At 38.4% G+C, this 23,493-nt stretch overlaps 1 protein-coding gene across 4 annotated transcripts in view; it reads left to right on the plus strand.

Annotated features, from left to right (window-relative positions):
- Positions 1 to 23,493, plus strand: part of Fgf14 (fibroblast growth factor 14) — a 590,038-nt gene that overhangs the window by 425,502 nt on the left and 141,043 nt on the right. For all 4 annotated transcript variants that reach the window (XM_045146349.1, XM_045146348.1, XM_012949862.2 and 1 more), the window contains one exon: positions 19,842 to 19,952. In XM_045146349.1, the coding sequence (XP_045002284.1) occupies positions 19,842 to 19,952 (111 nt within the window). The remainder of the gene's footprint in view (positions 1 to 19,841; positions 19,953 to 23,493) is intronic.

Below are 23,493 nucleotides of genomic sequence, written 5' to 3' on the forward strand. Positions count from 1 at the left end.
CCCCTGAAGTGGTCTTTAGTAATTCAAAAGAAGCCAGATGGTTCCGTTTACAAATGGAGGGTTTTGTTACACCACAGATATCCACAGGACACCCCACCATTACAGAAGAATCCCTTAAAGCTCCCAGAAAGGCCCTGGCATCTGCACGAGCATTTCCATGGCATAGACCTAGATTTATATCAGGACTTCACTGCAAATTTTCTCATTTTAGAGAAACCATGCCTGCTGTTTGTTTTTGCTTCTGCAGTATATTGCTTAAAACACTATAGGTTAGATAGAATGCAACAGAGATGGTTTATTGAAATCTCCAAATGAGGCCTTGTTTTTTCCTTTATAGAGATTATGAGAGACCACTTCAAAAATGGGGACATTGAAGCTGGTTGAGCAAGGCTGTGTTTTGGCAAGTGTGGGGACTTGGAGATAGTTTGAATAAAGACATGCACAGTAAATCAAGAGGCATATGTGTAGGCAAAAAAACAGACAGAGGGCCTTTAGATCCCCAAACATGTGGGGTTCAGATTCAGCCGTATCTGTCACTACCTAGGCAATCATAGGCAAATCTTACCTGTTCTGAAACTGAGGTCTTTTTCATATTTCATGTGCATCCGGCTACAGGTACTAACAAATAATATATATACCTTGAATGTTCTGAGCTTTAAAAGTGTATGTTAAAGTCTCCCCTTTCTTGTCCTTTTCCTGATGACGAAACATCAACTTGGTATTTAGCTTTTGAAAAGTGATGTGCAATTTATTTCCCTATATGAAAATGGATTTCTTCATGTGGTTCAATCAATATCTGTGAGTTTTTTTTTTCTGTTTTCATCTACACCTTATGAATGAACTTGAAAGCATAAATAATCATTCTGTAGTTCCTTTAAGCTTTTTTTTTTTTTTTTTTTTTTTTTTTTTTTTTTTTTTTGGTTTTTCGAGGTAGGGTCTCACTCTGGCTCAGGCTGACCTGGAATTCACTATGGAGTCTCAGGGTGGCCTCGAACTCTCGGCGATCCTCCTACCTCTGCCTCCCGAGTGCTGGGATTAAAGGCGTGCGTCACCAAGCCCGGCCCTTTAAGCTTTAACATCAGAAAAGTGTATGGCCATGCTGATGTTAGACAGAATACAGAATGCAGTTCTTCAGTTCTGATGGTACGTAAGAAAGGATGACAGCTACTGGGGAAGTGGGAACTACAGAACAGGTTTTCCTTGTCTTTAGTGTCAAAGGTTTTAAAAATGCCAGTTTTATCTCTGGATCACTAAGTGTGGAAAATGTTACTTTTTATATTTCACTTATGTATTTGAGAGACAGAGAACAAGGGAAAGAAGAGAAAGAGAAAGAAAGAGAGGGAATGAGAGAGAATGGACATGCTAGGGCCTCTAGCCACTGCAAACAACTCCAGATGCATGCACTACCTTGAGGATCTGGCTCATGTGGGTACTGGGGAATGGAACCTGGGTCCTTAGTCTTCTCAGGCAAGCACCTTAACTGTTAAGCCATCTCTCTAGATCAAGCACTATTTTTCATTGGAAGTTTCTATGACTCAATAGAATGTCAGAGGCCGAGAAAGCTTAAACCCTAATATGGTTTCTCATAGTTTTGGAGATCATAAGGCCAAGGTCATGGTGTTGACAGGGTGACTTTTCCCCCGCAAGTCTCTATCCATAACTTGTACATTGGAATTTTCCCTCTGTATCATTCTGCGCCCTAATATCCTCTTCTTCTACGTATATCATATCATATTGGATTAGGGTTTGCATTACATATCTCATTTCTATCTAAGGACCTCTTTAAAGGCTACTGTAGTCACATTCTGAACTACTGGGGACCAGGACAGAGGCTTCACACCATTATACAAAGGTAAAAATAAATCCTCTGAGACATATTGTTGTCCATCAGGAAATGAGCATGAAAAGAAGTGGTCTTTAGCGTTCTCCACCTTTTAGTGTATCGGGAAAGGCATGGTAGAACATGTCTCAATGTCAGCACTCAAGAGGCTGATATAGAAAGATCTCTGTGAGTTCCAGGTCAGCCTGGGCTAGAGTGAAACCCTACCTCAGAAACAAACAAACAAGCAAAAAGTTAAGTTTCTTTTTTGGACCAGGAGGCACTAATGTGTGCAGCTACCTGAGCTCAATCCAGAAACACACTGACAGGGATGTGCAGTCTTGCTGTTTCCTATGAATGATCCTGTTACCTCTTCTCTCATCATGAAACAACAGTGTGAGTTTGATTAACCCCCTGCTGGATTAATTTACATTAACCCTCTGTGGAAGTGACAGTAGGAATCATCTTGAATGAACCAAAGTCATAGAATTTTTAAATGATCTTCTCCATACTTTAACAAAAGCTATCAATTTCATACATTTTTGTGTATATATAGACATACACAATATCAACATATTCTACAGAATAATCTTAGAATTTTGGGTTTGAAAACTTGGTGACACCATCAACAACATTTTTTTCCCCCAAATTAAAACTTCAGGATTTATTTTGCCTAACATCTTTGTGATGGTTTGCATGTATATGTTCTCCATAGCCTTGGCTGTTTTTGATTTAACTTCCTATTTGGTCCCTAGCAGGCAAAGCCCTGCTGGAGGAATTGTGTCGTTGGAAGATCGTGAGTCCAGCTTAGTGTGTTTGCAGAGTCAGCTCCTTCTTGTTGTCGGGTCTGTGATACAGGCGTGTGATGCATGAGCTGTAGGCTCTGCCATGATGCCTTCAAGCTATAAACATGAAATAAACCTGTTCCTCCACAAGCTGCTACTGGTCAGAGATTTTTTTCCCCAGCAATGAGAAGATCACTGAAACAGTCTGTGATACGAAAAGCAGTGTACTCCCATCAGCAGTCACTAATATTCTCCAAAATAGGATTTTGGCGGGTTACTACTTAATGAGAAAAAAAAAAAAAAAGAAGAAGAAGAAGCAGATAACACATGTTTCTATGTCCCTGGTGTTCAAAGTACAAATCCTCAGTGTGCATTATATGGATGTCCAGAGTTGTTGAGTTCAGTCTGTCATGACTCACTAACTCTTATCCTGAAACCCTCTAAATCCATCATGCCAACCCAAATGACTTAAGAAAGAACATTAGACTTCCTCTCATGAGGACACCGCCTCACCTGGAAAGCCCTGGATCTTCACCATCCACATCCTGGCCAGGTCTGACCACATCCATACAAATTCCATTAACCACTTGGCTTGCAATGGCCAATTTCTAATATTAACATCTATACCAAACATTTCACAGTTAGCCGAAAAGAAAGGCCAATGCATTAACCAGTGACATGACATAAATGAATATGTAAGTATTTTTTGTCGACTTATTTTCTGTGTAATGTAACTTAATATCCATATAAATTGGATTTCTTAAAGATGAAATACTTTAACATCACTGGTAAACTCAGGTCTTAGTACTTTTTGATTTTGTAAAGAGCTGTAAATAAAGGGAAAGTCTTTAACTGTTTTTTTTTTTTTTTTTTTTTTTTTTTAATATCCACATGTTAAAGGATTGGGCTGGGATTAGAATTTCAAAAAGCAAAGGGAGGAGAAAGAGATAGCGTGTGCATAATGTAGTGGTATTTCAGAATGAAAGGCTTTGAAGTTTTGCTTTTTTTTTTTTTTCCTCTTGCATCTTTTCACTTTTTAAAACAAAGCTCTTTGAGTCTTCTCTGCAAATCTTTTGGATCATGCTTCAGATTCAGATTCAGGCTTTACTGGCCTACATGGTACTCCAGGACTGAAATATTTTTTTTCTAGTAGCCTTTATCGGCTCATTTATAGACCATAGAAAATGCTGAGGAAGAGGAACTGCATGTACTGACTGCCAGTGGAAGAATCCCCTAGAGATATGTAAGTGTGCCACTTCTAAGAAGTTAGCTAACATAGGTTCTTTGAGTGGCACCATTGGCAGACCATTTTTCATATTTAAAAATTAAAAGTATGGATCTGATGTAAAAGGTACAAATGGTAAATTAAATGTAAGCAGAGGATATCAAGACAGTGTAATCTGGAAGGTGGGGAAAGTGTAAGGAGGCCCTGTCTTTGAATTCGCCCTCCTTCTTCCGCCCCCTCCTGCATCCTGAAAACAACCTCAAACAGGGAGACTGCTTATCAGATAATCATAGGGTAAAGTGAAGGCAAACATATGAACTGCATAGTCTAAATTTAAACAAAAAGAGATATAAAAAATAGAGATTGGGTCCATAATCTTACTCAAATTTTCTCCCAGCTCTGCATAGAATTTACTCTGGTTAAAGTAGGCTTGGCTCACATCTCAAGATTGTTTTACGATGAATAAAACATTCTTAAACTTTTAACTGGTACAGATTTCCATATTTTGAAAATTTTGCTCTAACGAGTGAAGGCCTTTCTGTTGTTTCTTAGACAGCTTGTTAAGAAAAAGTTGCCTTTTCTTCACATTCCTGACCTTTCTTCACTCTTCCTCACTTCTGGACTTCTCGGTTCCTATCTTGGGATAGGAAAAATGGGCTATGTGTGTGTACATGTGTGTACAGATGTGAGCATGTATGTGCATGCATGTCATAGGTAACATGGTGATTAGTATTCTAAAAGTCTCAAACAACTATGGACTTTCCCCTTTTTACAAAAGGCTTCTTTTTCCTTGCTTTTTTCATCTCTATGTAAATGACTTTTTTTTTCAAAGCACACACACACACCCACCCCTTGAAATTAAAGTAGGCAAGGCAGTAAATTGCTCCCTTACTTCTTTGGTAGGGAGCTATCCAAACCTTTCTTGAATGCTTTCAAGACAAGGGAAGCTGAGTAGCTTCATGGAGACTGGCTCTTCACTGGCAGCTAAGAGTGTTGGTACTTTCACTTTACTATTGACATAATTGCTCGTGTATTTGTCGCGTGTTATTTGAGTGCCCACGATGTGACAGGCTCTGTCCCAGTACCTGGAGAGTAGCAGTGACCACCGAGATGATAGCCACTACCCATCTTGTCTTGATGTTCAGTCTTGATGCCCCTCTGTTCCTTTGTCCTAATTCTGTCTTCTCAAGCAACACCAAAAACTTCTACTCTTTTGGTGACAGTCTCACAAATGTCTTAAGATATTCTCTCACTATCTTCAGAATATATATTCTGTAATACAGTGTGTCCATGACCTGCCCTGTCAGTCACTTTCCTCTACTCTGTCATTACTTCTCACTGTGTGCTTCCACTAGTCTGATCTGAGAACCCTCAGATCGCATCCTTCTCTGGAGGAGGGATGAGTTGGCCAAGAGGGATATGGGATGGACAGAAGGCCGTATTTCCAGGATTTTAATACCAGTAGCATCATTTCCTTATTATGTTTCTCTTGGGCAAAGGAAACTCTGGCACTATGCCTTGGTTTTCTCATATGCAAAGCGAGCCTAACCATACTACCTTTCTCAAAATGCTACTATTAAATGCATTAATAAACAATAAAGCCATCAGTGTAGTTTCTGGCCCAAAGTAGGTGCTCAGGAAATGGCAGGTGTTGTTATTGCTGCTCAATTAATTTTAAATATAGCCTTTCTGCTTACTCTGCTTCACTGCTTTAGGGCCCACATTAAGCTGCTGCCTTACCAAGACTGGGACCAAGTGGCCATCATCTACCTTGCTTATAAATTCCTTTAGGCTCCTAGTAAACAGCCTCGAAAAACATAGATGCTCAGCAAATGTCTGCTAACTGAGCATGTTAAATAAATATCCTGGCTTTTGAAAATACCCACAAACAGAACATCAGAAGGGTTCCCCCATTGTTTTCTACTGTGAACCTATCTCTCTCTCAGCTGTACAGTACAAATTTAATGGTTGCTGTACTATGAGGGATTTCCTGAGAAAATTGTTATGACCTGCCATTCATGTTAAGCTTCAATAAATAAACTTGAAGGAAAGAACTCCTTCCTGACAATAAAACAGGCAGAGGCTTTGGTTTCTGATATGTATAAACCTGGCCATGGCTGACCTGCAAACTGAAGACCACATTGGACATCATCCTTCATGGAGCTTCACACTGACTTCTAGAGATTTTTGTTTCTCTTTTTAGTTGCAGGCTTAAATATTCACCCTTCTGCTACAGTGCCAATGTTTATTTTTTTAAAGTTTATTTTATTTTATTTATTGAGAGAGAAAGAGGGAGAGAGATAGAAAGAATGCGTATGCTGCAAATGAACTCCAGGAGCATGAGCCACCTTGTGCATCTGGCTTAAGTGGGTCCTGAAAGAATTGAACCTGGGTCTTTGGGCTTTGCAAACAAGCACCTTAACCGCTAAGCCATCCCTCCAGCCCCCGTTGTTTACTTTGATGAATGTTTTATGAATGCCTTCTCTTTGGCCCTCACCCTACTGCTCTCGTGGTTCTGTAGTTATCTCTGTCACCCTCTCTCCTCCCGGGACCAGGTGAAACAAAACTTGAGCAAGGAACAGACCTCAGCTGCTTGTGCCTTCCTTACATGGAAGCGGTCTTGAAGTGCTTGTCACTTAAAGATATCCACACCAGCCAACTCTGCCTGCTGAGTGGAGCGGTTCTAAGTTCTAGAGAGGAGCAGGCAAAATGAGCCTCGTGCTTTCTCAGGAATAGTATCTCAGACACATGAGCCTCAGATCTGAAGAATGGACTGATCAGTTCTTGTCATGGGCAGTTATGAATTCCAAACCCACTTTCCCACTTCTTTTCTTGACAAACATATTTAGGAATATGCTTGGCTCTAAAGAAAAATAATGAATGGGAAAAAATGCAAATGTCTTTCCCATCCATGTTTCTACTCTACTGCCCTACAACTTGCTCTTTAAAAACCTGATAACCAAAAGATGGTTCATGACAAGCCATGGAAAATATGGGCAGGACAACACCTGCCCATCACACTAGTGCTGAGGAGATAGAGGCAAGTGAATCTCTTGACCTTGCTGGTTATCTCTTGTTCAGCAAGCTAAACTGGTGAGCTCAAGGTTTGGTGTGAGATTGACTCCTTCTCAAAAAATAAGGTACAGAGCAATTGAAGAAGATACCTAAGGTTTGCCTCTGTCCTTTACGTGCAAACACACACACACACACACACACACACACACACACACACACACACACGAAACATTCACCTTAGATTTGATGACTCTTTCTTTGGCTTACCATTTGACAATGCCATCATTTCTTTTTTTCTTTCAAAACTCTCAATGTTGCTTTATTGTCCTTTTCTTTGAATTGCTACAAATAAGAAATCTCTTGTTTCTTTCTAAGGAAGTTTCTTACATACAGATTCTTCTGGCACCCTTTCAGGGAAAGATGAAAACAAATTTCCTCTTTCTTTCTTGTTTTGATAACTTTGTTTCCTTGGTGTTATTTTATTTTAGGTTCCTTAGTTTTAGTTCATTGAGTTGTTTGACTTCTTGGGCTTAATAAAATTTTTATCACTTTGGACATTATCCAGCCATGTTTTCTCCAACTACTCTTTCCTCCTCCCTCTTTCTCTTCCTTCCTTCTTTCGTTCCTTCCTCCCTTCCTTCCTTCCTTCCTTCCTTCCTTCCTTTCTTCCTTCCTTCCTTCCTTCCTTCCTTCCTTCCTTCCTTCCTTCCTTCCTTCTTCTTTCCCTCCTTCCCATCCCCTGCCTCTCTTTTCCTTTCTTTCTTCCCTTCATCTTTTCATCATGAGTCACTACATGCTCAGAATTAACCACAAAACTCACTGAGGCCTATTAATGTTTAATTCTTTTAAACCAACTTCCTTTTGGAATTTTTTTTCTAGCTCTGGATCTTCATATTTATTTTTCTTCTATTTTCAGCAATTACTACTGTGTCATTAAACACACACACACACACACACACACACACACACACACACGATCATACACACATCACAAATTGTAGTTTTTATCTAAGTTCCTTCAGGAACAGTTTCATATCCTGATAGTCAGTGCTTGGACGATAGTTATTCTGCTCGTATGCTTTGTTTAACATTCTACCATTTTGAGTGGCTCTAGATCAGTTTTGATTTCCCCCTGATTATTGATAATCTATTCCTGTACCTTGTATAGATGGTAATGATTTTTAATTGGATTCCAAATACAATGGCTGTTATAGTAAACTTCTTGTTGCTAGAACAAACACCTGGCCATAAACAGCTTATAGGAGGGAAGGGTTAATTTCAGGCTCACATATTCCAGAGGAAGCTTCATAATAAGCTAGCCCACTTCATCAGAGAGCAAGTGCCCAGCACCTCAAGCATGAGCTGACTCTCAACACCTTAGGGCTGGACTCAAGATGCACCCCCAGTGAAACACCTTCTCCAGCAGAGCTCTGTCTGCTGGAGACTTAAGTAGAAAGCTTAATCTTAATTTAAAAACTACCTGAGGTTATGGGTGACATTTGTAATCAAACTACCACAATGGCTTATTCTTTTGGGATGCTAGATATTTTTCTATGTGTCTCTAGCATGTTTGAGCTTGTTCTGGGATGAGTTAAGTTACTTATCAACTACATTCTTTTTAGATCTTGTTTTCAGGCTTGGCTACTTGAGACAGAATTAGAGCTTAGAATAATTTCCCCTTAATACTGCAGAAAAACATGTACATCTACTATTTCTTTGCTTTATGCCCCATGAATTATGGGTTCTTTCAATCTGAGAACAGTTTCTTGTCCTGTGCGTGTCTGAGACACCATTACCTCTAGTATGTGTAGACAGATCTTCCCCCAGTCCTGGGTTCCTCACTGACAGCACTCAGTTGAAGACTCAGGGAAGCTCCATAGACTTTGGAAGTTTTGAACTCTTCAGAACTCTCTCAGCTACCCTTATCTTCCTGGATGCTCAGTTTCAACTTCTCAATCTAGAAAGAGCCTGTCAAACACCCTTCCTGGGTATCAACCCTGTCACACAACATCCCCACAGACAACTGCAACCTAGAATCTTTCATTCAGGCAAGATGGAATCTCACATGTTTTCTTCCCCTTGTCTTGGACTAATGTTTTCCATTTCTGATATTCAGTGTCAAGTAGTGTTCATCTGGCAAGTCTGTCTGGAGGCAGAGGATATTTTCTGGACCCTATACCTCCATGGTCACAAGTACTTGCTCATAAAGAAAGTCAGTGTAGTTATCACATTGTCCCAAACTGGGTCTTAAAGCTCTTGCAGCATTCACATTCTTTTTCTTTCATATTTTGAGCACTAGGTTTTGAGAAATACTGTTCACTTCCTTAGGTCCTTTTTTCTCAAGCTATCCAGCTAATATTTGACTAGCCTCAAAATTTATGGAGAAAAAGTGAATAACAAGCATGGTACAATATACCAGTGATCCCAGCACTTGGAAGGTGGAGGCAGGATGGTCAGCAAAGAATTCAAGGCCATCCTTCACAAGTTTGAGACCAGGCTGCTGGGCTACATGCAGTACCACCACGAAAAAATTCAAGTAAGGGTGACAGAGATAATTTTTTTCTTTGTAGTTATATTTCATATTATAAAAAAGTCTGTAATATCTCATATTGAAAATCATGAAAGGAATGTCTTGTCTATTCGTTGTAAGATGTGATTTTGTCTGTCTATGTGTTTGACAAAGTAAAAGTTCCTCCCCTTTGTGCATTCTCTCTCTCTCTCTCTTTCTTTCACTATCTCTCTCTCTCCACACACAGTGTGGAAGGACCATGTCTCCATGATGTAGATGTAGAACATTGGAGGATTTCAAGATGACACCATGTCCTTTCAGGACCAGTCATCCCAAAGGAGGGCTGCAGCAACTAGCACATCAGCATTTTTTTTTTTGTCTCTTCCCTTCTTTCCCTTTTTTATTTTTCTTCCCTCCCTTCTTCCCTTCTTCCATATCTTCCTTGAATATATTCATTATACTGAGTTCTATAAGGATACACACACACACACACACACACACACATATATATATATATGTATGTATATACACATGTGAGTTAATAATCTCTTTGTGCTTATTTCTCCCCATTCTGCCTTGCTTGCCCCTTCCCCTCACCTCCCCCTTCCACCCATTCTTCACTCAGACTCTTGCTTCTATGTTCATGTTATATGCATGTATGTGACTTTGTCTATCTCTATAAAGTCTAGCATTGCCAGTGGCTTTCTTTGTACAACCTCCTATTCTGTGAAAATAGAAAAAGGCTACCAATAGTGGTTTAAAGGTTGTGTGGAGAGGTATGGAACATTCTGGTTAATGCAACTAGAATTACTTAGTGTGATCTACCAATGGCTAAGAGTTCGATCACCTATCTGAACTTTTATCTGAAATTGGTATTAGGGACACAAATACTGAAATGCATATCATGAGTTGAAAATAGCATCTAAATTGCAATTAAATGGAAGTATTTTACTTTCTAGTCTTCCTATGACATGAAAATTTGGAAATTTACATAAAATGCCTAGCTATTTTATTAATCACCTGGAATGTATTTAATGCTTTTAATTAGCTTGGAGCCTAGTCCTTGCTAAAATTTATGCTCATAGGAGAATGCATATAATTCCCTCAAAATATTCTTGTGTCCTTTTAGAATGTGGTGTCACTGAAGTACTTACGAGGAGGCTGAAGATGAGCGCATTGCTCCTGTCTGCCTGAGTGACACATCCTCACACTGAGGGAGACAGCACAATTCTTCTCCGCATGGGCACTCTCCTGCTTTGGCTGGGTGCAAGTAGAATTAGTAAAAAAATAGCAATTCTTGGCATAACATGGCATCAGGAAAGCTTTTCTCCAAATGTAGTAACAATAATGGGTTTACCTGGATCTTTAATGTCTGTCACTCAATGCACATGGTTTTTTTTTTGTTTGTTTGTTTGTTTTTTACTTAACTATACACTGGCATTTGTATTTTGGTATCTTTTTCAATCATGTAATTAGCAATGCATTTAAATATGTAATTGAAATTTAGAAAAAGTCAATTAGTGAGCCCAAACACAAAATATTTCATTATGCAATTTTTATTACCTCTTTGTAAATGGTATATAAGTTGGAAGGATCCAATATTAGGGCCAGTATAGATCCTAATTCTTGTTGATCTTAGGGTCTCTGGTATGTTAGGATAATGTAATTAGAGGCATTACTTAGGAAATTGCCTTGGAAAAAGATGTTTTTTATAAGATTTCATGTCCCATCGAGCTTCTAGGCACTGCATATTTTAAGAGCTGGTGAGAGTCGAACCTTGCAATGCTTAGTTGGGGTGATTCTTGGAGCTATGGGGCATGTGCTAAGAATGCTTCTTACTTTCCTTTAATGATTTTCACAAACATATTTTTCCAAGAAGGTTTTTACTTCCAGCTATTATGTTGATATAGTCTTTTCCAAGAGGGATTTTATTTATTCACACAATAGTTCCCTTTCCACCCCCACGTTAATCTTTATCATTAATGTTTTCCATTTGAACTCTTAAGTAAGAAATACAAAATAAGTCAAGCTATTTAGGGCTTATATAGGTGTTCTACAAAAAACAGGCAGTTAATAAGTTCGGTTCAGCAAATACTTATTAAACGCATGTCCCATGCAAACAGGTTTGGTGCACTGTCATGGGCTCCGTGCAAATACAGGGTGTTTGCCTGAGAAAAGGACCTCCTAATCTACTAATTTGACACAACAATTTAAGACTCTTTTAAAACTATTATTCAACAATATATTGATGGACAGCTTTGTTCTCTTACTCATCTATTTTTCATTTATATAATTTAAAATGTTTTTTCATTTTGTTTCATTTTGAGAGAGGGACAGAGAGAGAGAGAGAGAGAGAGAGAGAGAGAGAGAGAGAGAGAGAGAGAGAGAGAGAATTGGCACACCAGGGCCTCCGCCACTGCAACCAAACTCAGGATGCTTCTGCCACATACTGTACCTGTGCGACCTTACACTTGAATCACACTTGAGTCATTTATGTATCTGGCTTATGTGGAATCTGGAGAGAGATCGAACATGGGTCCTTAGGCTTCACAGACAATTGACTTAACTGCTATCTCTCTCTATCTCTCCAGCCCTCTTTCCCATCTATGAAAGGCTGTGACCAATACTCTTACAACAAAAGTCAGGCTATCAAGAGAAAAACATCACAAACTTACTTGACTAAAAGTTTAGTTGATATTAGCATCTTCTGAAATGACAACCTGGAAACACAGGAAAACCCTGTGAAGAACGGACCGTCATACAGCAACACAATTTTGCAAAAGGATGCAGTTGCATGACAATAGAATAAGGACACACTGAGGTCTGTTTAGATTCTTCCTGGCCTGTCTGTTCCTTGTGAGTGTGAGACAGACTTTTCTGGAATGACGGCACCCAGGGGAGAGGAGGAGCAACCTTTATCGGTTCAGTGGCTTTGGGAGAAATGAGTTCTTCTTTCTCTGACCCACTATAGGGGAGAAAAGTTCCATTTTCTGTGACTCACTTTGAGATAAGAGTACTAGAAGTCACCTGGACAAATAAGGCTAAAGAAATCTTGCTCTGAGGCCACTTGGTCTCTGTTACTTCAGAGTACTCTCCCTGTTAATGAACCGTATGTCGATTTACTAGGTACTGAGCCCCAACAGCAGGCCTTTGAGGGTAAAAGCTATTTCAAAGTTTGTGTTTATCTTAAGCCAGGGTCTTGCTATGAATCCCTGGCTGTCCTCAAACTCTCTGCGGAGCCCAGACTGGTCTGAAATTTACCATCTCGCTGAGTCAGCCTCTGGATTGCTGGGATTACAGGTGTAACACATACACTGATAAAACCAATATTTTTTTTGTTTGTTGACTTTTGGTTGTTGTTACTGTTGTGTGTGTGCTTTGCTTTAGCATGTGCAGGTTTAGAATCCTGAAGCTGTGGGAGTCATGCTCACAGTAGAAGCTGCGTTTAGACTGAACTCACCTGTTGGAACTACAGACTGAGGTGCAGGATGGGCAGGCCCTCCTGCATGGTCCCTAGAAGAATGGAGATTTCAAGGCTACTTTGAGTCAGTTCATAGAGAAATGTCATCCTCAGGGACGAGAGAAGATAGATTATGCAAACTTTTTGCATGCCTTCAGTTTTTAATTCTTTTGGTTTCTGTCCTTACCCATCCTTTTTGTTAGCCCCTTGGAAGATTTCCTGGTTTATTGCTATGATTGGACTCTATGGTAGTTTATAGCTTTGGGCTAACCATTCACCATACGATTTTCTGCTTCCAAGGTTGACAAAATGTAATTAAATCTGCCACATTTTCCTACAAAAATATATATTCTAGAAATTGTTTTCATATGGTTAAAAATGTGAGTCTTTATACCCAATAGAAGAGTGATACTTACAAGCACACACTGATATCTCAGTGTCATCCTGATGCAGCCAGTTTCTCATTGCTTGCAGAAAACACCCAACCAAGAGCATTTTATGTGAGAAAAGTGGTTTATTTTGGCTTATATACTTGAGGGGAAGCTCTATGATGGCAGGGAAAATGATGACATGAGCAGAGGGTGGACATGACCTCCTGGCCAACATCAGATGGGCAACAACAGAAGAATGTGCCAAACACTGGCAAGGGGAAGCTGGTTATAACACTCATAACCCCACCCCCAACAATACACCTCCTCAGGAGGTGTCAATTCTCAAATTGCCATCAGCTGGGGACCTAGTATTCAGAAGACCTAAGTTTATAGGGGACACTTAAATCAAACCACCACACATCTACTTATATCATGAATACAGGATCAGTGAAATGATATATTCGTGTATCTATTACATAAAATAGGCATTGTAGAATCTGTTTTCCAACTTAATAGTAATGAAAAATATGTACATTCTTCCATGGTTTGTCTTGACTAACTACTCTTTTGTCAGTCTGAACATTTCATGAAAACCATTTATGACAGTGATTGATTTAAATGAACCTACTCTGAATGAGTGATTGTTTGAATTGAAAATATTGCACATGTGTGTCTTCAGGCAGTTGAGCTGATTTGCATTTCTTTCTGAGTGTTGAAGGTAATACATTATGAAACATCATTTCTTGATGTGAACACCTACTAGCCTTTCAGTCTTTCTATTTTAATTGATGTGTAGAGTTTCTTGCAAGGAGTGCCTTCAAAACATTTTTAGTAAAATGTACTGGCACAGTAAATAGAAAATGGCACACAAAACTAGAGGAAAAGGGGAATTAAAAGAGGAAAGAAGAGACTAAGTTAACATATTTTGTTTTGTTGTATCATATCTTATTAATCAAAGTATATTTTGAAGGAGTTTTTTCTTTACTTTATTTTAATTAATTTATTTTAATTAATAACTTTATATTAATTAATAACTAATACCTAGTATGTAAACACCACATGTTGGGACCATCTTTTCCATCATCTCTGGCCCTTCTCTGAAGGGGCTCTCCTCATTGCAGATGCAGGTCATCCCCACAGTGATTGTGGGTCATGCATTATGGGATGTAGCAGTCAGTTACGGGGGAGAGGCTATGTCTCTGTGCATAATGTTCTAACTTGTGGCTCTAACAGTCTTTCTGTCCCTTGGAAGGAATTTTAAGGTGAACAAAGAACTTCAGCAATTTCATGAATTGAAAAGTACTTTGACATTTTCCTATTGATAGCTGTAGTGTAGAGGGTTTTTTTTTTTAAAGAAGTATTCTTTTATATTTATTTATTTATTAAATACAGAGAGAGAGAGAGAGAGAGACAGACAGAGAGAAATGGACATACCAGGGCTTCTGACCACTGTAAATGAACTCCAGATCCATATGCCACCTTGTGCATCTGGCTTACATGGTAACTGGAGAATCAAACCTGGATCCTTAGGATTCCCAGGCAAGTACCTTTACTGCTAAGCCATTTCTCTAGACCCTGAAGTACAGGTTTAAGACCACATATATTTATATTTCAGTTAGTAATTGTGGATCTGAGCTGCAAGAGTTTGTAATATATATACATGCATTGGAAACATACTTTTTGTCCTCATAGAGCTTACTTTATAAATTTATGAGAAAAATATCATCCACACATTCTTACTCCATCAGTTTAAAAAAATGTATGACTACACGTTTAAATATAAATATGTTTCACACAAGTAATATTTTCACTATGTTATATCTCAAAGTATAAAATTCATTTAGTGTGAGGATTTGTTGTCATAATACACATATTTCAATTTGTCTTAGCATGTCCATCACTTTTGTTACTTGCTGATGTATCCACTTTAATCACATGATCCCTATATGAGAAAATGACATCTCAGATAGTTGATGTTAGTGTTTTGCTAATTTTAGATTTTTCCTTCAATCTGTACTATCTCTGTGGGATCCCCCCAAACTATCCTAGCTTTAGTTAAAATACGTAATATTATATACAAATCTGCTGCATTACTATGAACACATGAACTGAAACATAAGGCAAAACACTCAATGGGAACATATAATTGAGTGTTTTTGTGTTGGTGCCTTGGAATAACAGGGCGTGTTGACCCGCTTCGTGTGCTATAAATTATTAAAGCTCCACTTATTCCTCAGTGTTAGAGATAATAAAAATATTGAAAACTTGCTATCATGCCTTTATATGCAAACACACACCCTGCCATGCGTACCATTGCTTCAGAGGTACGTACTACCTGAGAGGTGTTGCCTCCCTGCTGGCCGCTGTGTGAGATTTTCTTGGTCTCTCTTGGGCAGTTTATCTTTCACACTGATATGAAGGAACATGGAGACGTCTTATCCAGCACATGTTAGCCTAAGGTTAAGGTCCACTGCACAGTTGAGTGAGTGAGGGTCCATGCCCTCATTTTCACATTAGGTTTATGAACTCAATTCTCTCTTTATCTGATGGCACATAACTGATCAAGCTGTTTTTAGTCTCACTTTTTTTTTCCTCACTGTGGTGATTTGGTTATATGTTTCTGACCTTCTGGGAAATATTTTGTTTCATTTTTCTTTTTGTTTATTTGAAATTTCTCAAGCTTTAAATGGCTAATTACTAATGGCCAGTTTTATAAGTAATAAAAGTGACAAATGCTTATAATGGGTCCCATGTAACACAAAGTTAAACTAATAAATGAAAACTTTAAAAATTGGACCCATACATCATTTTACTAATTATTTATCAATCACAAATAGAATAATTAAAATATTCACATTTCCATTATAAATTTAACACAAACTCACTCTACAAAATTTGTTAAATAATGAAACATTGAATATTAACTATCCCAGTTACCCTAAAGTATGGTGTATTTAACATCTAAGTGTTTATCTCTTTCTTAATCTTTTTTCCTAATGGAAGTTGTTCTTATATTGCCTAGGTCTTCTTATGTATATTTATATTTCAGGCTAAGCTTTTTAACACAATTGATTTTTTTGTTATAGGTCTGGAAAGTACAAGTATGTGGATAATAGGCAATTTTAAAACTGATTGTGATTGCCATTTTGGGTTTTCATGTTGTTATAGTTGACTCTTACCAGTAGCATATGAGCTGACTGTATATTTTACTATATCCTTGTCTGGATTCAAGTAAGCACTATTAACCACAGTGATCATATTTGTCTAGGTTCTGGGAATAAAAAGTTGAATAGTAGTGGGCATTTCAACTATCTTCAAAGCATCTCAACTTTAGTTTGTGAGGTAGACATTTACGATAAAATTAACAAAAACAACACAGAATTATGAATATGAATCAGGCAATAAAATATTGACATTTAATAGTAGGTTCAAGGCTACTTGTATTTTTCCTGTTTTTTAAATATATGTAAAATGCTTCAAAAGTAAATATTGTTATATCACAATGACTATGAATAATAGCATAAAATCATTCCAGAGAAGTACTGGTCCTTACATACGTTGTCAGAAAAGTAAGCTTGAAAAACTTGAGTAATGTTGAACACAGACTTAGGAATGAGAAAAAAAAAAGTATTTAGGCAAAAAAGGTATGTACAAGTGAGTTTTCAGGGGATTCATATGAAAGTGGATGCATTTAGACAGGTGAGGAAAAAGGAACAGGAACAGTGTGGGAGATTGTTGATTGCTTGTAGACAAATGGAAGTGCCTCAGAAGATGATCCATGCAGGGTATGGGGGCAATTATATGCAAGGCCTGCAGAGAGGAGGCAGGCTAAGTCCACGGAGTGCATAGTATCTCATGGACACTGCCGATTCCCAGAATCTGATTGAGAATCTGATGGAGAAACAGGTGAGGAGCAGGTGGGAATCCCAACTTAGTGAGGTCATGAGGGGCTGGCAGTGAGCTCTCAGACAGGAGTGACAGGCATCGGGAAGAAGCATCCCTCAGAACTCGGGAGCTTATGGGGATATTAATTAAATAAGCCTGGTGGTGTGTGGATGGATGCTGTTCACACTGAGTAACCTCAGGGGAAGAAACAGCCTTTTTCTGGAGATGGTGGAGATGTTTAAACTGACAGGGATGGCTTTGCAATTTTGGTGAGGGTTTCAAGAGGACAGAAGTTTATTGAGAATGTGGTCAATGACATAGTGGGTGGGATATTAGACTTTCTAGAACTTCAAGCCTCTCAAAACTTTATTGTGGCTCACCCCTGAGAATGCAGGATTTGGGTTTTGTCATAGATGTGGCTAACCATTGAAATACTAGTGCCTTTTTTAAATGCCTCTTTTTTTTTATTAAAGAGTTTGACTTAACATTTACTGGAAGTTCATAAGACATTTTAGTTTCACTGTCCAGTGTATGGCCATGTATCCTGCTAAGAGGTCAGGCACGATGCCAAGAGTTCATGTTCAATCTGTAGCCTTGTACTTGCTAGACCTGTCTGTTTTGCCAGATCACTTAATTGCTCTCTGTCTCAATTCTCTCATCTTTGAACTTGACATTCTATTCAGCAGAGTCCTAATGTTAATTCAATGAACACATCATTGGGTTTTCTTAGGGGAATTCCTAGCATCAGAGGACACACTGTTATAAGTTTAAAAAAAAAATCAGTGCTAAAGGAGGCTTCCAATATGACCTCCGAGGCTCAGGCAACATTGGGGAAGATGAGGCAGAAAACTTTAAGAGCCCCAGGGCGGGAAGGTATACTCTGACATGCCAATTGCTCCACCACAGAGACTTACTGATGCATTCATAACCCTACAGTGAACACCCATAACCCCATTGAGGAGAACCTCAGTGAATGCGGGTGGGGGAGAGGGAACAAAAAAGTATAACCCAATGAGTACATGACCAATATGTAATATGTTCATGTAGTAAAACCTCAATGAAGATAAAAAAAAAAAGTGAAACAAGGTAAATTAAAACCAGTTTGGCTTTTTTTATTATTCGAAGGAAGCTAGAAAGCATGATTCTGTGTCTTATTTTGACTCTATGCTAGAAATAAGCCACGGTTCACAGGAGCTCGCAGTGTGTGAAGGAGGCTTGGAGCAGAGATGCGTCCTCTCATCTTGCTGTCTTAACTCAGCTCTGGCTGTAGTAGCTGACGTAAGAGATTATTTTTAAATGGTGATTGTTGGAACATAAAGGCTTTGCAGAAAAGTTGTCAATCCGTAAAATTCTCCATAAGTTCTCGTGGCACTCAAGAGCATCTCCCCTTTATAGTTTTGTTCTTGCCCATGCTACTTATTTGCAGAGCACAGCATAGATAAGACCCGGGAAACTTGGGAAAGGAGGCTTCTATGGGCAAAGAGTTCAGTGCCAGTAAGAAGGGCTGGACGATGAGCCCATGAGAGTGCAATAGTGATTTCATCTTGCATACCTTAGAATTAGATGACTTGGGAAGTTCTATACTACAGAGTAAGGTCTATATGTGACACATTCACAATGATCATTTAGATATTTCTTTTTAAAATCTTAAGTCATCTCAAAGTAGCTGTATCCTGACAAGTTTAGCCACACCCATGCTCTGATACTGTGGTTCTGGGACATGAACTTTCCGAAGGCTTTCTCCCAACAACATCCCATTTGTGAAGCAAATATGTACAATACAGGTACTGTGCATAGAAAGAGATTGTTGACCTCTTTTTAAATTCTCAAAAGCTGATCAAAAGCCCAAGGATATTTTGTGTTTGGAGCAGCTCTGCATGCTCTGTCTGTGTGCTATTTGTGTCTGCTTTTGGCAGGTCTGTAGTCATAAAGAGGCTGGGTTGTAGGCCATTGTTCAGTAATCCTGCTGTTTGAACAGCGCGATCAAATTTGCAAGTACCATTCAGTTACTATGAAGAGAGGCCTGTTGCCATAGTGAGAATTATGATGTCCTGTATAAAATCTACTCCTAAAGTGGGGATGGCTGTTGCAGAGCTACATGCAAATATTTATCTTTAAAGATGCAGCTGGCTTTTGAGGAAGCACTGGCTAACCAGGGTGGCCACCTTGGCTATGAGTCATCACATGATAATATGTCTGTGACTCATGACTTCCCCGTTTGTTACAATCAACTTCCACCGTCCTCCATACTGGTGTTTCTTTGTAAACCAAGAGGTGTGCTATCTCTGGGGCATTTTCTAAGAATGTATGCCAAATGTCAGCACAATTGTTAATAAATAATTTTTTTTTTCTATTTGTGGATTGTCAGTTTAAATGAAAAGGGAACTGTTTAAAAGCATAGAGTCATAACTTTCCCAAACTCCTGAACTACTATCCTGAGTGATAGCATTAGCTTTATTAATTATAGGTTAAATAATAGTTGAATGAATAACTTAATTAGTTTAATAGTTTTAATGAATAATTTAAACAGACATATTAGATTCATAAAATGGCCTGTTTCCTGTAGCTTCCTGTTTCCGTTCTTTGTTTTTCATAATTTGTATACTCCAGGCTTGATGAGCCTCAGACAAATCTCTGAGACAGAATACAAACGTGCTGCTTGTAGAAAACGTCCTCTTTCTCTTGTACGGTAAAGAGAAGGAAATAGAATAAAAAGGGGAAGTATACCTCACTCACCACACTGAGGCTAATGATGCTGTGTTTGCCTTTCAGATCCGCAGCTCAAGGGCATAGTGACCAGGTTATACTGCAGGCAAGGATACTACTTGCAAATGCACCCCGATGGAGCTCTCGATGGAACCAAGGATGACAGCACCAATTCTAGTAAGTACCAACCGCAGGCCACCTCGTGCATCAGTTCAGAGAAGACATGCTGTGACTTCAATGACACGATTACATGCACATGCCAATACCTGCTTATGTTCATGCTTATAAAAGTCACACACCAAAGTGAGTGTGTAACTTTACCAGGACCACATGGATGAGACCATTAGCAGAAACAAAAGACACCTGTGACTTTAAGGGAACTGTTAGCATTTCATTTTGTTTATGTACTGTCCTGCTCAGAAGATTAGTGACGCTTAGTCTCATTTATCCAATAGTCAAAATACACTACTACACTGGGATAAAAACTGCTACCATAGTTTCTCTGAACATATTATTTTGCCATCTTCTTAAGGAGGCCTGTGTACATTCAAGGGCTACATGGACTGGAATACGATTTTGCAGATAATATAAATGTAAAATTTTCAAATTCTGTGAGTTTAATACAAACAATAATATCTTTCTCATAGAGAGGGATTCAGGCTGTGCACCTCCACATACATTGCACAAAGGATTTTATTACTTCATAAAATTGAGTCTAAGATAACTTATACAAATTACACAACTTCCGTGATATTAATACCTGTCTTTTTTTGCCTATATCTTTTTCCTTTTCTTTTGGTAGAATTGAGCTTACTATCATTTTATGATTTTTCAAGCACATAATGTTTTCTGAAATTATCTAACAAAAAAATTAATTCAGTGTCCTAAAGATCACTTTATACCAATAAACAAAAATAAAGTATTAAATGCAAAGATAAACTTAAGGAATATAAAATAGAGCTGGAAGGGCCCTTGAAGTATTTTTTTTTTTTTTCTGTTTAAGAATGATCTTGTATTTTTTTTAATTAGGTCAAGTTTAATTGTTTTCTAATGGCAGCCCATCAAGACTTTGAATATTGCTTCTCTGACTTCTCAGTTTCATCATGTTGATGAAGCTTAATTCTTTCTCTCATGGATACCAATGTTCCTTTATTGTTAATATGTATCTTAGTTATATACATATTATGAATACGTGTGTAAGGTCCCAGTACCCTCCCTACCTTCATTCTCACCTTTGTGTGGTTTGGTCTACCTCCTTACTCAACTGTTGCTCTTTTCTGTTTACACTTACCACTGGCTTCTTTTAATTTGATATTAATTATAGATTAGACCCACCTTTTTCTGCCAGAATCTGTAGAATGAAAAGCCTGGCCTTAATAGAAATACTTAACCATAGGAAATATGAGTTCTTGACAAGGTTTTCATTGAAAGAAAAAACTAAGGCTGTAACAAAGACTTGCTTCTTTAGACTACCTAGGAAAATAATTCCCTTTAAAGATTTTATGCAAATTTCACTCGCTTTATTTTTCCTTTGAGAGGAAGGGAGAGGCAGGGAGAGGCCCTACCAAACATAACGGTATCTGTAATAATGAGACTATGTCTCAGTGAGAAATATCACTGCAGAGCACATAACATTGGAATCAAAACTAAAGCACAATATTTTATAAACTGTAAAAGCGTGGCAGACAGCGCATATATTAAACACACAGTTGAATCTGGTTGTCTGGAGGACTGTAAACCTTGAACTAGAAAGCTGAGAAGCTGAAAGTCACTCCTGCTGTTCTCTAAATGCCCACATGTTTTCTCCTGGCATTTGTCTGTCCAGTAAGGAGCAAGAAATATAGGACAACTCTTGAGATCCTCTTTGTCCTACCTGACCCCTCTTCTTCCAGTTGTACTAAGATAGACACAGAACCATAGCCTACCTAGTAGCAAATCAGACCTTGCTCCCACAGGAGGGACTTGAGTTCTTCTGCAAAGGTATGGCCCATAAATTCTTTACCTATATGTTATTTTGCATTTTATGCACACTATAAATCCAATTATTATTTTTTCATTAGTTTTGTGACCCCTTTCATCATTTGCAAAGATATAAGTAAAGCGAATTAAAAATTCCCTCCTCAGAAGTCTATTATACCAAAATGTACTAAAAAAGTGGCAGGTTATAGCAGGTTTTTAAATGCCATGGGAATTACTAATGAACTCCACTTTTGTTTACTATCTACCTTTTAAGTTGAAATGCACCATTTTGTTTTTAGGGTGAACTTCCAGATTGTTCCTCCTCTGGGTAATTATGGTAGTCTTTGGTATCTTGGGGGAATTGCTAACAATGGAAAGACTTTTAGTGCTAGGATCATGCCTCAGGAGTGCTGACCTTTCTGTATTGTCACAGCCCAAATTCAAACTCAGCAGTGTTTGCTCAAGAGGCAATCTTCCAAGAACAAGTTACCATACAGGTAATAATTAAGTCACTAGCCTAATTAGTCCTTTTAATTGAGGAGTATGGTATAAAAATTCCTAGATGTGTTAATTTTGCTAAGTCACTGAATACAGACTGAAGAGTAGTCACCAATAAATAGGAGAAAAGCATGAAAACCCGTGAATTAACCGGGTGTCACATTGAAAGTCCACCAAATGCAGAATGGATGGCACGTTCTGAGTGCATCACTTTTCTCACAAAATACGAGATCAAGAAGGAAAAATCAATACCACTCTGCTAAGCTGACTTTGTCTAAAGTTTTGGCATTGAGAAGTAGTTGGAAAGGCCCTGTGGCTGCTGAACCTTAAAAATACCCTCCAGGTTATCTGTCCCTCCCCTTTACCCAAGATATGGAGAACTCTTGGAAGGAGAAATGGCAAGAATATTAGTGAGGGGTAAATGGTCCCAGGGGAGAAGATCTGGTAGCAACTTGGTTGCTTATCACTGGTTACAATTTGCCTTAAACATATCTTCACAAAAGGAAGTGATCACCCAGGTGAAAAATTCATCACACTCATTTCCAGGGGTATAAATTCCCTTAAAATTCTATTAGCCATTGGCATTACCACGACTACTAAATTTCTTTGAGGAGTGGCCTTTCCTCCATTCTTATTTACTTTTGGGGATGCCAGGCATATTGTATTCTCATGCTCTCAAACCTCATTGTTCCGTGACCAGACTTAATAACTGCTAGATGTGGCTATGACCACACAGATAAATGTAGTCTGGTGGCTATAGCGTTGTTAAAATCTCAGTAACATTGTCTTTCACTCAAGAAATTCTGGACCACATAGGTTGATATGCAAATGTCATGACACTACCCCACAGGTTTTAGGTTGGCAGTTTTCATCTGAACTCCATACTGGGATCATTTCAGGAAGTTCTCAAAACAATTTTCTTGGTTTTAAAACCATTTCCCTAGGGATTCTAATTGACTTAGTCTGAGCCTGGTTATTTTTATTTTGTAAACATAGCCTGTTTTCATGTTCAGCCATGGTTGAAATCCCCTGTTGTATGGAGACTAGAGTATTCCATAACATAAACACAGTTGCAGGCACATCTTCCTTGTTCTTATTCCCATAACTTTGAGATATTGCTTTATAGTTATGTAAAATTCAAAGAGAGCATACAAATATAATATCTCAAGTTATCTATCTTTTCTGACTAGCAGCACACATCCACAATGGTCAGCTTCACTTGGCAATAGTTCTGTTGATTCTCTTTATTTTCTATAAATGT

Source organism: Jaculus jaculus, chromosome 3, assembly GCF_020740685.1.
Source record: "Jaculus jaculus isolate mJacJac1 chromosome 3, mJacJac1.mat.Y.cur, whole genome shotgun sequence".
Classification (NCBI taxonomy): Eukaryota; Metazoa; Chordata; class Mammalia; order Rodentia; family Dipodidae; genus Jaculus; species Jaculus jaculus.